Source organism: Sceloporus occidentalis, unplaced genomic scaffold (genome assembly GCF_023333645.1).
Source record: "Sceloporus occidentalis isolate IW3139 unplaced genomic scaffold, rSceOcc1.0.p SCAF_13, whole genome shotgun sequence".
Taxonomy (NCBI): Eukaryota; Metazoa; Chordata; class Lepidosauria; order Squamata; family Phrynosomatidae; genus Sceloporus; species Sceloporus occidentalis.
Genome location: NW_028316993.1, coordinates 331,884 through 348,707, shown reverse-complemented (window position 1 = coordinate 348,707; position 16,824 = coordinate 331,884). Strand labels below are relative to the sequence as shown.

Here is a 16,824-nt window from a genome sequence, read left to right as displayed (position 1 = left end):
CTTAGGACACATGCATCATTTAAACAGCATACCTCCAAAGTGACCCGAAGCAGCTTTATTTTGGCCTGTCTGTATGGGCTCAATATGACCATTGATGTTCTAGCCCAATGCAAGACTACCAGATGAAGCTGAGTTTCTTGGACCAAATCGTTGGATTGCAACTTCCAGAATCCCCCAGCTGGGCAAGCAGACTCAGACCCACAGCTTCTGCTGACTGTAGTTCAAAAAAGGAACTTTTCTTGAACTCTAGCCAAGGTCCCTTAAGTTTTTCAGCTCTGCTTTCACTTGGAAACCTTACACTGGATAGTCACTAAAGTTTCAGTGTTGGACTGGATTCTGGGAGACCAGGGTTTGAATCCCTGCTCAGGCAAGGAAATCCATAGGGCGACCTTAACCATAGAGGAGGAGGGCGACTAAAATGGTGAAGGGTCCGGAAACCATGCCTTATGAGGAAAGACTTAGGGAGCTGGGTACGTTTTGCCTGGAAAAGAGACGTTTAAGAGATGTCTCCTTCCCAGGCTAAACATCCCCAGCTCCCTAAGTCGTTCCTCATAGGGCATGGTTTCCAGGGCCTTCACCATTTTAGTTGCCCTCCTTTGGACACGCTCCAGTTTCTCCACATCCTTTTTGAATTGTAGTGCCCAGAAGTAGACACAGTATTCCAGGTGAGGCCTGACCAAGGCAGAATAGAGTGGCACTATTACTTCCCTTGATCTAGACACTATACTTTTATTGATGCAGCCTAGAATCGCATTGACCTTTTTAGCTGCCTCATCGCACCATTGACTCATGTTCAACTTGTGGTCTACTAGAACTCCTAGATCCCTTTCACACGTAGTCTCCTTAAGCCAGGTGTCCTCCATCCTATATCCATGTGTTTCCCATGCAATGTGATACCCCTGTTTAAGTATTTGAAGGGGTGTCACACTGAGGATGGAGCAAGCTTGTTTTCTGCTGCTCTAGAGACTCGGACACGGAGCAATGGATGCAAGCTACAGGAAAAGAGATTCCAGCTCAACATTAGGAGGAACTTCCTGGCAGTAAGAGCTGTTTGACAGTGGAACACACTTCCTTGGAGATTATGGTGGAGTCTCCTTCTTTGGAGGTCTTTAAACAGAGGTTAGATGGCCATCTGTCGGTGGTCCTTTGATTGTGAGTTCCTGCACGGAAGGATGGGGTTGGATTGGAATGGCCCTTGCGATCTCTTTCCAGCTCTATGATTCTATGAATAAGGAGAGAGGCGGCGATTTAGTTTATTCTTCTGTCCTATTTCTAGCAATTCTTTAGAGATTGTCACCACTAGAAAGAAGGAACTCTTTTCTCCTCTTTCACTTTTTCAGAGTTCTGGGCTGACCAGAGCTAATTCCTTTCCAGGCTGTTTTCTCTCTCCTTGCCAACCTTTGGCAGGCTCTGATGTCACAGGTTGTGTTTTGTGTGTGTGTGTGTTTTTCCAAAGCAAGGGTTGTAAAACTTGTTTGAACGCCAGGGAGGCAGGAGCAGAGCTGCTGGAGGCTGACACTGCAAGCCAAGGCAGAAGGAGAAGGTAGGAGAAACCCATTCCACCAAGTGTGCGTTTGTGTGTGTCTCTTTGCGGGTCTTTTGTGCGTTTGCTTGGCTGTCTTCTAGCTTGCGATCTTCAGGATAGACCCTCCACTGTTTGAGTGGCAGCTGTCCATCACAGAAGACCAGATTCCCAAACCCTGAGAAGCTGAGTTTAAGGAACTGCTCCTTTTCATAGGACTACAGTTCCCAGAATCCAGAGTTGGCTGGGGGGGGGATTCTGGAAGTTGTAGCCCCCAAAATTAGGACAGAGAATGGTGACCTCTTTAAAACCTTCTTCTTTTTTCTCTTCCTCATTTATTGATAAATCAGACTTACTTTCTTTCTTTCTTTCTTTCTTTCTTTCTTTCTTTCTTTCTTTTCCTTCCTTCCTTCCTTCCTTCCTTCCTTCCTTCCTTCCTTCCTTCTTTTATCCCAGTCTCTGGACTAAGCAATTATATTTCAGCCACTTTGGGCTTGCCTGTTTGTGGGGGGTGGATTCTGGGATCTGTAGTCCCCCCCCCAAAGGAAAAGAAAAGACAAGCATGATCTTGGTGGGAAATTGGGGGATAATGGGAGCTGCAGTTCAGATGCAGCCAACCTCTTTCCAAGAAACAAGACAATGCTTTAGAGAAAATGATCTTGGTGGTGTTTGGGGGATAATGGGGCTCTCAATGTGAGGTTGTCATCCCTAGTGGGAGGAGGAGGAGGAGGATACCAAGGGTATTATTAGATGGTATTATTATTATTATTATTATTACTATTACTGGAGTCAATTTCTCCAAACTGGGGCTGCATTTGCACTGCAGAAACCATCCACTTTGACACCACTTTAACTGTCCAGTGTGAACTGTGCGATGAAATTCTGAGAACTCTAGTTTTGTGAGCCATTTAGCCTTCTCTGTCAAAGAGCTCTGGTGCCACAACAAACTACATTCCCCAAACTCCATAGCATTCAATTGAGTCATGGCAGTGAAAGTGGTGTCAAACTGGATTATTTCTGCAGTGTGGATGCAGTATGGGTACTTTTTAAAAATTGTATTACTGTATATATTTTTTTGCTGTCCTGCGTTAAGGGAGCGGGGTTAGAGGTCATTGTGATTTGGACACCCCCTCCATCCTGGAATCTGGCTATGAAAAGAATGACTGAATGAAGATGGAGGCTGTATCCGCTTTGCAAAAATTATCCGGTTTGATGCTGCTTTAACTGCCATGGCTCAGTACTAGGAAAGATTCTGGAGCAGATCATTAAACAGAGAGTCTGTGAACATCTAGAAGGCAATGCCATCATCACAAAAAGCCAACATGGGTTTCAGAGAAACAAGTCATGCCAGACAAATCTGATCTCTTTCTTTGACAAAATTACCATCTTGGTAGATGAAGGGAATGCTGTGGATATAGTATATCTTGATTTCAGTAAGGCCTTTGACAAGGTTTCCCATGACATTCTTGCAAACAAGCTTGTAAAATGTGGGCTAGACAAAGGAACTGTTAAATGGATCTGTAATTGGTTGACCGGCCGAACCCAAAGGGTGCTCAACAATGGCTCCTTTTCATCTTGGAGAGAAGTGACCAGTGGGGTCCCACAGGGCTCTGTCCTGGGCCCAGTGCTATTCAACATCTTTATCAATGACCTGGATGACAGAATTGGGAGCACACTTATCAAATTTGCAGATGACACCAAATTAGGGGGAACAGCTAATACCCCAGAGGACAGGATCAAGATTCAAAATGACCTGAATAGACTAGAAAGCTGGGCCAAAGCTAACAAAATGAAATTCAACACAGAGAAATGTAAGGTATTGCACTTAGGGCGGAAAAATAAAATGCACAGATATAGGATGGGTGACACCTGGCTGAATGAAAGTACATGTGAAAGGGATCTAGGAGTCCAAGTAGACCACAAGTTGAACATGAGTCAACAGTGTGATGCGGCAGCTAAAAAGGCCAATGCTATTTTAGGCTGCAACAATAAAAGTGTAGTGTCTAGATCAAGAGAAGTCATAGTGCCACCGTATTCTGCTCTGGTCAGGCCCCACCTGGAATATTGTGTCCAGTTCTGGGCGCCACAATTCAAAAAGGACATTGAGAAACTGGAGCCCTGTGTCCAAAGGAGGGCGACAAAAATGGTGAAGGGTCTGGAAACCATGCCCTATGAAGAACGACTTAGGGAGCTGGGGATGTTTAGCCTGGAGAAAAGAAGGTTAAGAGGTGATATGATAGCCCTGTTTAAATATTTGAAAGGATGTCATATTGAGGAGGGAGCAAGCTTGTTTTCTGCTGCTCCAGAGAACAGGACCCGGAACAATGGATGCAAGCTACAGGAAAAGAGATTCCACCTCAACATTAGGAGGAACTTCCTGACAGTAAGGGCAGTTCGACAGTGGAATGCACTCCCTCGGAGGGTGATAGAGTCTCCTTCCTTGGAGGTCTTTAAACAGAGGCTGGATGGCCATCTGTCAGGGATGCTTTGATATGGATTTCCTGCATGGCAGAATGGGGTTGGACTGGATGAGGGCCCTAGTGGTCTCTTCCAACTCTACGATTCTATGATTCTATGATTCTATGAAATTCTGGGAATTGTAGTTTGTTGTGGCCCCAGAGCTCTCCGATAGAGAAGGCTAAATGGCTCACAAAACTAGAGTTCCCAAAATTTCATCGCATTTAACCGTGGCAGTTAAAGTGGTGTCAAACCAGATTATTTCTGCATTGGGGCTGCGGCTAACCTCTTTCCAAAAGAAAAGAAAGGATATTAGAGAGAGAGGAGCTTATCACACGAAGGAGATCCCAGAAAAAACAAATAATTACATGTAACGATTTCACACGACATTGCACAAAACCCGCCATTAAAGTGGTCACAAAGAAGCATTAATGCGCATCTTCTTTAGTTTCTGGATTTCAGTGACAATGCATTTCCGACATCCCTTTATTTGCACAATTGCGTGTGATAATCATTCAAGGGATTACTCACCATTTCCGCTTCATTTGCGCGATGCTTTAAATGCACTTTAAGCTCTCTTTAATGCCGAAATCAACCCCAGTGTGATAAACGCCAGAGAGAGAGGGAGATCTGAAGTGGCAAAATCATCAAATTTGGCAAAGTGAATATTTTTTCATCCACAGTTCCAAGTTTGCTGGGGATTCTGGAAGCTAGAATTGCCCAAAGTCATTTCCCCCAAGCTCTGCGAAATGGCGAAAAGCAGACATAGCCCAGCTAAACTTCCCCTTCACCATCATCATGAAAAGGAGCATTAAAATGCTAGGTTACATGGTTATGTATTATATGATAAAATTAAAATAGATAGGAATTTCAATGATCATATTATTAGGAAATCACTGAACAGAATTTGGGCTAAATTTAAAAAAAGATGGTGTCCTGCACTGCCAATGTGGACTTCTCCTAATGAGGCATTTCATGATAGATTGGAAGTCAAAACGAATGGGTGGATCACATATGGTGAGTTAACGAAAACTAAGGGGGGTAAGAGAATTATGAAAACACAAAATGAGTTAGAGATGGAGGGCTACAGATGCGACTGGTTTTCCTATAGGCAATTAAAGGAAAGGTTTTTACTGGATACTAAAATGGAGGGATTAAGAGCAGCGGAGTTACAATTTGAGAAGATTATAATAGATCCAAGAAAACGAATCTCGAGATTATATAATTTGATTAGGAGTGCAGAATTAGAGACGGAAATTATTAAGGATTATATGATTAAGTGGGCAAGAGATTTGAAGAGAACAATTAACCTAGAGAGTTGGGAGAATGTTTGGACAAGGAAAATGAAAATAACACCTAGTGTAGAAGTTAAGGAAATGGTATATAAGTCTTTGACGAGGTGGTACTTAACACCTTATAAGCTGTCCAAAATGGGTAAACAAAATAACACCTGTTGGAAATGTAAAGATCAAGCGGGAACATACCTCCACTGTTGGTGGAATTGCCCCAAAATAAATAAATTTTGGAAGCAAATACATAATGAAATTAAGAAAATGGTAAATATCAAGGGGAAACCAGACCCCTTAATGTACCTTCTAAATATGACGGTGGATCCTAAAGAAGAAAAAGGGAAGGAAAAGGTGATTTTTTATATGACGGTGGCAGCAAGATCAGTGATTGCAAGATCATGGAAAGTAGAAGATATCCCTAACTTGGAAGACTGGAAATTAAAAGTTATGGACCTCTATGAAATGGACAAATTAACAACCCTGTTGGGGAAAAACACCTTAGATGAGTTTCATAAAGATTGGTTCCCCTGGTTAAATTATCTACAGAGCGAAGGGCAGGATTGGAGAGTATAAGAGAGTGGGCATATGAAGAAGAGCAAGATCAGAACTGGCTAAATTATTACAAAAAGGAAAGATTCGGCCAGGGGATCTGAACTTATATCCATTCCAAATATAAATTAAAGGTAAAAGCATCCTAGGGATGAATATATAGAAAGGGAGTAGATTATTAAGAGTTAGTTTTAAGCAACTATGTGGAAATAACTGTACGGTAGAATTTTGTAGTCTGAAAGAAGTCCAAATGGGGTAGGTGGGGCGGGGGGATAAAGGGAAGTTGTAACTTTTTTTTAAATGTTCAATAAAATTTATTAAAAAAAAAAAAAAAAAAAAAAAAAAAATGCTAGGTTTGGGATTGCTATGTGGTCTGGAAACCTCATGGGGTGGTTTCCAAAAAGAGAGAGAAGTTCAGAGGGTGGCTTTTGCAGGGCTTGAGAAAGTGATGTCCTTTATGCAGGGAGAGTCCAAAGGGATTTATTTCCCCTTTTTTAACCAAAAGAAAAGAAGGGACTTTTCAGTGTTGGAGTTCCTAGAAATGCTAGATCCTGGTCTCTTCTGTGTATGTAGGCATGTAGGGGGAAGGGTAAGTTTGGAAAGGTAAAAGCACAAGAACTGTTGGCCGGTGCACAGAGAGAAGAGAGGTCACTGCTATTTCACCATAAGGAAGTGAAGCTGGAGCGGAGCCAGACTCCGATCTTTCCAGCATGTTTGTACCAGGTCACTACAGTCATCGTTTTGTACCTTTCTCTCTCTCTCTCTCTGTTTCTTGCTCAACTGGTTTGGAAAATAGCCGAGGCTAGCCGTTTCTTCCACTGCTGCTTTATGGAAGGCCATAATTATCCCAATTGGACATTAAGGATAGCGGCAGAGAAGTATTGCTTCATCTGACATATTTTGCATTTGCTCAGAAGCTAGGACACAAGGCAGCTCAGACCGGGATTCCAAAAAGGCCCTTGAAATTATAATTTCAGGATACAACTCAGCAGATTGTGATATTAAAACGGGGGGACTCAAAAAGCAATTTGATCACAGTTCATCGATCATCACTTTGACATTTGATTGTCCAGAACACACACACCATGTAAGATATTTAGAATTTATTTCAAAGGCAGATGACGGACGGTGATGGATCCAGGGACTGACTTCTGCTTCAGGACCCTCTGAGGGCTGCATTGACTGTGAACAAAGGGCACAAATCCATTTTTAAAAGCCCAGAATTGTCTGGAAGTCCACTCTGAAAATTTATTTCAAGGGTGGGCAGCAATGAAGCAGTGATGGATCTGGGACTGCATTCTGCTTCAGGACCCTCTGGGAGCTGCACCAACTGTAGGAAAAGGCAACAAATCCATTAAAAAAAACCCAGTATTGTCCACTTTTGGTTTTGAAAAATGGGTCATTTTTTATATTAAACAGGGCAGAAGGAGCTAGTTAAAAGATGAATTGCTTCTCCAGGACTACCACATTGTTGTTGTTGTTTGCCGTCAAATGGTCTTGGACTCAGGTGACCCTATGAGTGAAAGACCTCCAAACCTGCTGTCAACAGCCCTGCTCAGGTCTTGCAAACTTAGGGCAGTTTCCGTGATGGAGACTATCCACCTGTAATGTGATCTTCCTCTTTCCCTCACTGCCTTCCATTTTACTGAGCATTATTGTCTTTACTATGGAGTCACACTGGGTGTATCCACACTGCAGAATTAAAGCCATTTGACACCACTTTAACTGTCACGAGTCTATCCTACCGAATCCTGGGTTTGGTGTGAGATTCATCTTGGTGTGGTACCTCACCAAACAACAAATCTGTAGCATAGAGCCATGGCAGTTAAGTGGAGTTAAAATGCTTTAATTCTGCAGTGTGGATGCATTGTCTCATGATATGTTTTAAGTACTACTAGTTGTTTTCTTTTTGGCCAGAAAAGCACAGTCCGGGGAATCTGGAGGGGATGAGGGCCATAACAATATCTTGGGGCCCATCCAGCCCTTGGGCTGGACTGTGTCCATCCCTTTCATATTTCTTTTTAGTCTGTCCTAAAGTTTCAGGGTGGATTAAAGTACACCCTTTGCTCATTTTCTGACTAATACCCAGGAGGTTACGTTAGAGGCAATGACTTGTATACAGATGACCACTAAGGTGGGTTTGTTTGTTTTTTTGGAGTATAAGGATTTGAACCTGCATCTCCTATGGCCAAAATGAAGGACTTCATCAGTGGCACCAGACTGGATGGGTAGAAAGTTGGGTGTGCAACAATGAGATGGATAGTCAGTTACATCCAACACTGTAAAAGGCATTTCCGATTTAATCGGGCAGAAGAATGAGCAGAGACTGTTAAATATTAAGTGAGAGGCATTACACCTCCATTGCCTTTAAGGTGCAGCCATGGGAGAGATGGCCTCAGATGGAGGTGGACTTTCCTTCTCTCCTTTGGATGTCTAAGTTTCATGAATGATATAGATGATGTGGGATGATGGACTAGGCTGGCTGGGCCACTGTGTCTTTTTCATATGGTTTTGGACCTATTAACTCTCACCAGCTATCACTGTTGACTCTGATGGAAGTTACAGGTCCAAAACATTTCGAGGGTCCTTATTGCCAACCCTTGGACTAGATGACTTTTGAGGCTACTTCCAGGTTTGTGATTCTACTTAACATGGGCAGAAGGTGTCATTTGTAAAGAAGCACAACTCTGTAGGCATCTTTTGAGATATTGCGTGCTGTGACTCTGTTTATTTCTTTATGTCAAACCTTTCTCCCAAAATGGGACTCAAGGTGACTTTATTTAGGCTCTCCTTAAGTTGGAAATGACTTGAAGGCACACAACAACAACAACAACAACAAATGTTTCACACACACACACCAAATAAATGAAGGCATTGGGAACAATTCTTTTAATTCATATGTATTATTATTATGCATTATTTATATAGTGCTGTAGATTTACACAGCGCTGTACATACAAACAATAAAATGGATAAAGTAAACCTGTCCATGGCGCACAATCTAAGAAATAATAGCATAATGCATATAAATAATACATAACAATACAGGTATACATTCAAGGACTGAGTCTGATGAAGTAGACTTAAATCTATGAAAGGCTATGCTTCCAACTTCTTTCTCTCAGTTAGTCTCAAAGGTGCTGAATGATCCTTTTGCATTTCAGGACTGAATAATCCATAAAGAAAAAGTGTGTGATTCATCACCCATGATTTCTTTTAAAGTGCCAGAGGTTAGGGGCAAAACAAATCACTTTCTGCATACTTTGTACTCTGGTCTGGTAGAATAAATATAAGTGGGAAGAATGACTTCCCTTTCTTCAAATATGAGTACAGGGGTGACATTTCCATTTCTTGTGGAGGCTGATTCTGTAGTTTGGAGCCATGGCAGGATGCATTTGTTCTGGAGAAAGAATGCAGTTTGACACCCCTTTAACTTCAATGGCTCCATCCTACAGACTCCTGGAATTTGAAGTTTGGTGAGGCACCATCAGAGAAGGCGAAAAACCTATTACAACCAGGATTCTGTGGAATGGAGTTACAGCACTTAAAGTGCTGTCAAACTGTATTATTTCTACAATGTAGATGCACTTCTGTGATTCCCCTGCCAAGTCTTAACCAGGCCTGATCCTGCTGAGTGGCATCACATCAGAGGTGAAAGAGATCCTGGGCACAGTTCCCACATTATGGTGGGATCCCTTGTATTTTATATAAGTGTAATTATTTCTAAGTTTGTGTCTGTACACACAGAGAGCTGAATATGCAAATCCAGATATTCACTTTAAAAAAATCATTTGATTTTGGCAATGTGGAAATGGCCACTTCAGCTAGGAATCAGGACTCCTACTTGGAGCCTTTTCAATAATATGCAATCTGTCAAGTCCAATTGTCTTTCTCTGTTTGTTTTCCATTATTCCCTATGGAAATACATAAGATTTAATGAGGCAAGCCCCACCTTCTCCTGGGTGAGGTACTGAGTGAGAGAGATGACAGAAGGGTGTATGTATGTAAAATGATACACCTTTCTTCCAACGCAGTAGAAACTAGGACATACGTTTGTGTGGGAAAGGGCTAATGCTTGCAGATGGAGGTATAGTCTGGCATCATGTTGGTAAGTCCCAGCTAGCACAGATACATTCAATCAATGGTGAGTCAACCATAGATAAATCCCATTGATTCAATGCATCTCCTCTAGTGAGGGCTAGCAACCAGATTTAGGCCATAGTCGTATATCTAAGAGAGCGAGCATAGTGTAGTGGTTTGAGTGTTGGACTATGACTCCGGAGACAAGCATTCGAACTCCCATTCATCCACAGAAATCCACTGGGTGACCTTGGGCAGGTCACACTCTCTCAGCCTCAGAGGATGCAATGGCAAACCCATCTGAAGAAACATGCCAAGAAAACCCCTTCATAGGGTCACCTTATGGCTACCATAGGTGTTCCAAAGGTCATGGCGACCTCTTATGAACATGCTGGCACCAGATATGAAAATATGAAGACCCCAAATATAGTACAGGGTAAAGCAGGGTATACTAACAGCCAGAAATGACTTGAAGACACACAACAACAACAACAACAATGACAACGACAACAGTGGTGCACATGAATGATACAATTACAGCAGTTTGATTCCACTTTCATTGCCATGGCTTGATCCTATGCAATGCTGGGATTCAATTGTTTGGTTGTGTATGTACAATGCTGTGTTAGTGCATGTATGCGTGTGTCTTCAAGTCACCTGTCTACTTGTGGTGACTCCATGAATTTCGTAGGGTCTTCTTAGGCAAGGAATACTCAAAGGTGGTTTTGCCCATTGCTTCTTCTGATATATAGCCAACAGCATCCAGTATTCATTGGTGGTCTCTTGTCCAAGTACTAACCAAGGATGATCTTCCAAGATCAGATAGGATCTAGTGCCTTATTTAGAGAACACTAGGACCCTCCCTGAATTATAGAGGTAGAGCTCCCTAGTGGCAAATTGTATTTTAATGGGGCACTTTGAATTTTCTGCTAGAGAGTACTAATGTCCTGCCTGAATTATAGCTCTCTAGTAGACAATCCTAAGGACCATTCCACATTACTCGTCTTAAGATGCTATGTTGTAAAAATTCTCTCCTTTTCTTGTTCTTATTTTGTATTTCTTCTTCGTTGCCTTTGATAGCTACACATTTTCCAGTTTAGCTTTGGCCATTTCCTTAACAAATGTACAAAGCATGCAAATCAGGGCTCCTTTCCTTGTTGTGTGTGTTTGTAGTATCCAAAACACACACATGCATATTAATGTCTCAGCAAATCTCCTGGCATTTTCCCTTCCAGTTCCTTGGTTGGCACTTTACCCAGTTTGGTGGAAAACGTTGACCTTGGTGTTATTTCTGTCCAGTGCAAAAGCATTTCAAGTGGAGAGAAACAGGGCATGGGGAGATAAGGAATAACAAGCATGTGGGTTGCTGAAGTGAAGCATTATTGATCCTTATCAGACAGTTAAGGAGACCTTGCTGTCATGATTAGGTTTGCAATTGTGTAAGAACTTTAGCACTTCACATAACATGGATGGCTTAGTTGTCTCATATTAGGGGATCCTTTCACACTGCACAATTATAGCACTATGGTTCCACTTTAACAGTTGTGACTCCATCCTGTGGAATCCTGGGATTTGCACTTTGTTAAGGGGCCAGAACACTAAGATCCTAAATGGCACTCCCTAACTACAAATTGTATGCTGAACATATCATATATAAATCAAGATTAGACTCAAAAGGAAAGAAGCATGGAAACTGGAGGAAGAAACATCAACTATTTAAGACATCGAGGTGATACCATATTACTAGGAGAAAATAGCAGTGACTTAGAAAAACTAGTGAAGAAAGTCAAGGAAGAAAGTGCAAAAGCAGGTTTATGGCTGAACATTAAGAAAATACAGTTGGCCCTCTGTATCCGTGGATTCCTTATCCATGGATTCGGCCATCCAAGGTTTGAAAATATTCAAATAAATATATACATTCCAAAAGCAAACCTTGATTTTTTTTCCATTTTATATCAGATATTACTTTACTATATCATTGGATATAATAGGATGTAAACATCCATGGATTCTGGTATCCATGGGGGCCCTGGAAAAAAACCCCAGCCGATACCAAGGGCACACCGTGCAAATAATGATCTCAGATTATTTATATAACTTTAAAGCAGATGATGAAGAGATTGAAATAGTTAAAGAAATCAAAAGAGGAATAGGAGGACGTGGAAAGGCAGCTATGAAGAAACTAGACAGAGAAAAGTGCTTCCCTTCATGAGCCACACTGAGCATGTCTAGAATTGAACTGGGACTTTGCACTTCCATGTGCAAAGCATATACTCTAATATTAAGCTACCCTCACTGTTACATGTTACTGAAAGTGCCTTTCCACTTTCTAAGCACTATATTTGCTTAATCTATGAATAGATCTGCATCCTCCCTTGATTTAAACATGTGCAAGGCAATGGTTTTCATCTGACACTATGAAAATGTACATATTGTCCTGCAGTATGTTGCTAACAGTTCAAAATACAGTTGGCCTTCCATATCCACGATTTATGCATCCATAGATTCAACCATCCATGGCTTGACAACATTTAAAAAAAATAAATTTGAAAAAGCAAACCTTGGTTTTGCCATTTTGAATAAGAGACCCCATTTTACTACACCTTTGCATATAATGGGACTTGAGCACCCACATATTTTGGTATCTGTGGAGGTCATGGAACCAAATCCCAGTGGATACCAAGGGCCCACTATACAAAAAGGTAATGCTTAAAAAACAACACAATACTGTGTACTTTATCAGTGGCAAATATTTGAAATAGTCAGTTGAGAGCTTTATGACGCTTTAGTGTGCATGTGCATGCATGTGCCACTGTGTTCATGTTGCAGAGAAAGACACACATAACTGTCCAACCCACAGATGTTTGACTTCCCTGAGAAGGGGACTGCGCTAAAGTTCCCAGATTCTCTGGGGAGGGAGAATGGTTGTCACACCGGCTTAAAGCTTGTAGCATAAATGTGCCCTTATACATCAAATGAGATTAGACTGTTTGCTAGTCTTGTCTTGTCAAAATGTGCATAAAAGGAACCCAGTGGGAACACAACTAGTTTAGTTAGGACGTGTGCCAAAGGTGTGGGGCTCAGGTGACAGAATTGTGGAACAGCGAGAGTTGACAATGTTTGGACAGATTTTGGAGTGTCCCGGTGTAGTGATTTCTGAGTTCGACTAAGACTCCAAGAGACTATGGAAGCTTAATGGGAGAGTAATAAAGTGGCATCAAAAATGCCAGCTCTACCATTAAGATGGGACTAGGTGCTGTTTATGCATAGATAGCAGACTTCCGCTTTTTCCTTCTAGAATCTTCAGCTGTTTTCCTTTCAGAGACAGATGCATGTAGGGCCCATAATGTATCCTGCATTGTATCCCCGAATTAACTTGCTGCATTTCTGGAGGAGAAGATCACATCACCAACACTGGTGTACATGAAATGGGAGAGGGGTGCCATCTTGTCATTTTCCTCATGCAGCAAAAAGTGATGACCTTTAAAATGTCACAGGAGAAGGGTCCGGATGATGTTATGAAAAGCAGACCCTGGTAATGTCATCAAGCATGATGCACGAAGCATCAGCCACAGTTGCATAGAGTATGCCATTCATATAAGAAACCACCAAGCCTCACAAATAAGAGACATGATGTCTTTTCTGGCTACCATTTTGGGGCATTTTCCCTTTCCTTTTTGGTGTTTTTGGGAAGTTTGGAGGAGCTTTGCAGGGTTGGGGGGGGTGGCATTTTAGGCTGTTTTGACTCCTTCTAGGGCAAAAGATTGCCCCCAAATTGGTCCCCCTCCATTAGAAAAACCTTTTTTTAGATGGGGTTACTGAGGTCTTTTGGGAGTCCCAAGGACTGCACTTTGTCCACCTCTGCTTTAAACTCATTTTGAAAAGACTGGCTTTTGTTTTTAAATGTTTTTAAACAAGGGATCTTGAATGGTGTGTTTTCTCTGTGTGTATGTGCCTTCAAGTCACCTGTTGACTTATGCCAACCGCATACATTTCACTGGGTTTTCTTAGTCAAGGAATGCTCACAGGTGGTTTGCTGTTGCTTTGCTCTGAATGTAGCCTGCAGCACTTAATATTCCTTGGTGGCAGTGCCAGGAGCTGTTATTTAAACTGTCCTGTATTATTTTTTTAAATTAAGTTTTAAATTGTTTAACAGTTGAATTGCATTCGGATATTGACCTTTATGACGTCTTAGCCATATTGTATTAAATATGCCTTGAGGCTTGGGAACAAAAGCAGCATGTCAATAAAAAGTGGTGATGGGGATGATCATTCTAAAATCATTTTGGATAGTTACAACTACACAACCTACGGTTGTTCGTTCATAACTGCTATGTATTTATGACTACTTTAGGGCCTATGTAGCCACTGGGATTGAGGGGGCTCCATTCCTCTGTCAAATGAGAAGTAGTTGCCAGGAGTTTCCAACCCTATTGCATGAGCAATGTCTGGTGCAAAGGGGTTTTTTCTGCCTGTTCCACCAGATATTGCTCCCAGGAGAGGGTAGGAACATCAGGCAACTGCTTTTTGGTCAGCCAGGGAATGGATCATCAGTAATCCCGACCCAAAGGGTTCTTCCCAGTAAGTATGGTTTTGGTGGGATCTGGCCAGAATCCATTATGCAGCACCATAAGTACAATCCTATATATTATGTAATTGTCCCATAGGATTCCACTGATGATAACATTAAAAGAGTTCCAGGCGTCCAACTAGGGTTGAAGGACTGATGGCTGAAACTATTTAGAGGGAGCTGACCTAAGTCAGGGCTGCAGTTGCAAAACGGGAGGAGACTAACCTTCTGATATCTTGGTTCCAAGGCATTTAGTATTTCATAGGTGAAAACCAGCACTCTGAACTGAGCTCACAGGTGCAATGGAAGCCAGCACACTTGATACAAAACTAGCAATACATGATCTCTGAAGGGCACATCAAACAAATGTTTGTTTCAGCAATAGCTCCTGAACACTTAAAGTGTGTTACAGAGGTCCACTTAGGTAGAGGAGATTGTGTCATTGTGGACCATGCCATAACAGCGCAGGAGAGGGCTCCTGTACCTTTAATGTTTGTTTTATAGATGAATGAATTTCAGGTAATGTTGAGTATTAACTGGTTTTATGACAAAGAACATCTGCTGAAACTGCCTTTGCTAAACAGCTACTAAAGATCCAGGGGTCCTTTCCAGTTTCCAGTCTGGCAACCTTAAACCGAGACACATGTTTGACTTTCGTGATGATGGATGTTTGGGCCTTATCTAGCCCTTCTGTTCAGCTCCACCTCCATCTCTAGAGATAACAGGGAAGAAGAAAACAGACAGAAAGGGATTTCTCAAATAAACCCAGGAAATTAAGTTATCAGAGATATCATGCGTGCGCACTGGGAGTATTACCCATCCCTTTGTAGCTGCCGGCTCCAGATCACACCCCAGAACCGGAGGGATTTGTTTTGAATTTAGTAGAGCAATTTGTGATTCTAGTTCCCACCTGTCTCTCACCAAGATGTTTCTATATTCAAAGAGTGTTCCTACTCAGGAGGCTAGACTCTTGAGAGTGATATAACCAGTCCTGTGTCTTAAAACACAAACACACAAAGCAGGGTGCTCCATGCTGTGTGAATTTGTGGGATTCACACAGTGTGGGATGCTGACTTCAGCATAAAAAGCCCCAGAGGGCTAGATCTCCGCTTATGATAGTGAGTTGCAAATGAACGGGGCTGGTCTTCTAACTAGGAAAACAATACTCAGTCTATAATGATATTTGCTGTGGTGTACGTCTAATGTTTGGGACACTTCACATATGCCTTTATCAATTGATGCATTAAAACACTGGCACCATATATTTGGGTTGCAGGTTGCTGCCACACTGTGGAATTAATGCAGTTTGACAGCATTTTAACTGTCATGGTTCCATCTTAATGGAATCCTGGGATTTCAGTTTGTTGTGGCACCAGAGCTCTCTGAGAGAGAAAGGCTAAACATATCATAAAACTACAGATCCCAGAATTCCAAAGCATTAAGCCATGGCAGTGAAAGCGGTGTCAAAATTGCAGTAATTGTTTCCAAGTATGCGTGCACACCAAGTATCATATGCAAATGATATGCAAATAATATGCATTTTTCTAATGATGCATTTCCTCCTTTTTGGTAATGGATAACAGGCCTCCCTGCTTATTAGCCTCTTAGCAAGATAGGGGAAAATGCTGGCTAGCAACTTTAAGAGGTTATGGGCAAGGCTTGACTCAGCAGGGCATCACAATAAAGCAGGCATTCTTTATTTACAACCGTAGGACGCAGGGACCATGCGCTCTTGAGCAATGGTGCTTCAGAACACAGAAGCCATGGGAGTACTGAGCCAGTCGGAGCTGTGCCCTTATCCAGCCACATTGGAGAAGGATCATCTTGAGGATGTGCCCAAGTGCCACCAATACCCAGAAAAGGAGGGATCGCCAACCCAAGCCAGTACGGAAGGGGACTCCCTTTCTTCAGAAAATGATTCCAGTCCGGGAGGCAACTCCAATGACTATACAGAGGACCATGAAGCCAGTAGCATAGACAGTGCCAAGAATGGGGTAAGTGACATTTTGAAGATTTACTTTTATTTCATGTTTTTCTTACATGCCCAAACCCACACTCACACACCACACACACACACACACACACATTATTTCTATCGATAATGGGACTGAAGATGGCCCCCACATGATAATAAAACTATTATTATTATTACCACCACCATCATCATCATCCCACCTTCTCCCCAAATCTGGGATTCAAGGTGGTTTACAAAAGTTAAAACAGATAGAGCTAAAAAACAAAGCAAAACAAAACAAAAAGCCATGTCACACCAAAGCTAAAAATACGGTTAAACTATCAATAACATTGTGGTCTGAGTGTTGGACCATGACTCTGGAGACCTGGGTTTGATTCCCACT

At 42.0% G+C, this 16,824-nt stretch overlaps 1 protein-coding gene across 1 annotated transcript in view; it reads left to right on the top strand.

Annotated features, from left to right (window-relative positions):
• Positions 1-1,474: 1,474 nt before the first annotated feature.
• LOC149304458 (pleckstrin homology-like domain family B member 3) overlaps positions 1,475-16,824 on the top strand; it is a 31,210-nt gene continuing 15,860 nt past the window's right edge. The window contains exons 1-2 of the mRNA XM_089478908.1: positions 1,475-1,543; positions 16,180-16,461. Coding sequence (XP_089335034.1) covers positions 16,207-16,461 — 255 coding nt within the window. The 5' untranslated portion in view covers positions 1,475-1,543; positions 16,180-16,206. The remainder of the gene's footprint in view (positions 1,544-16,179; positions 16,462-16,824) is intronic.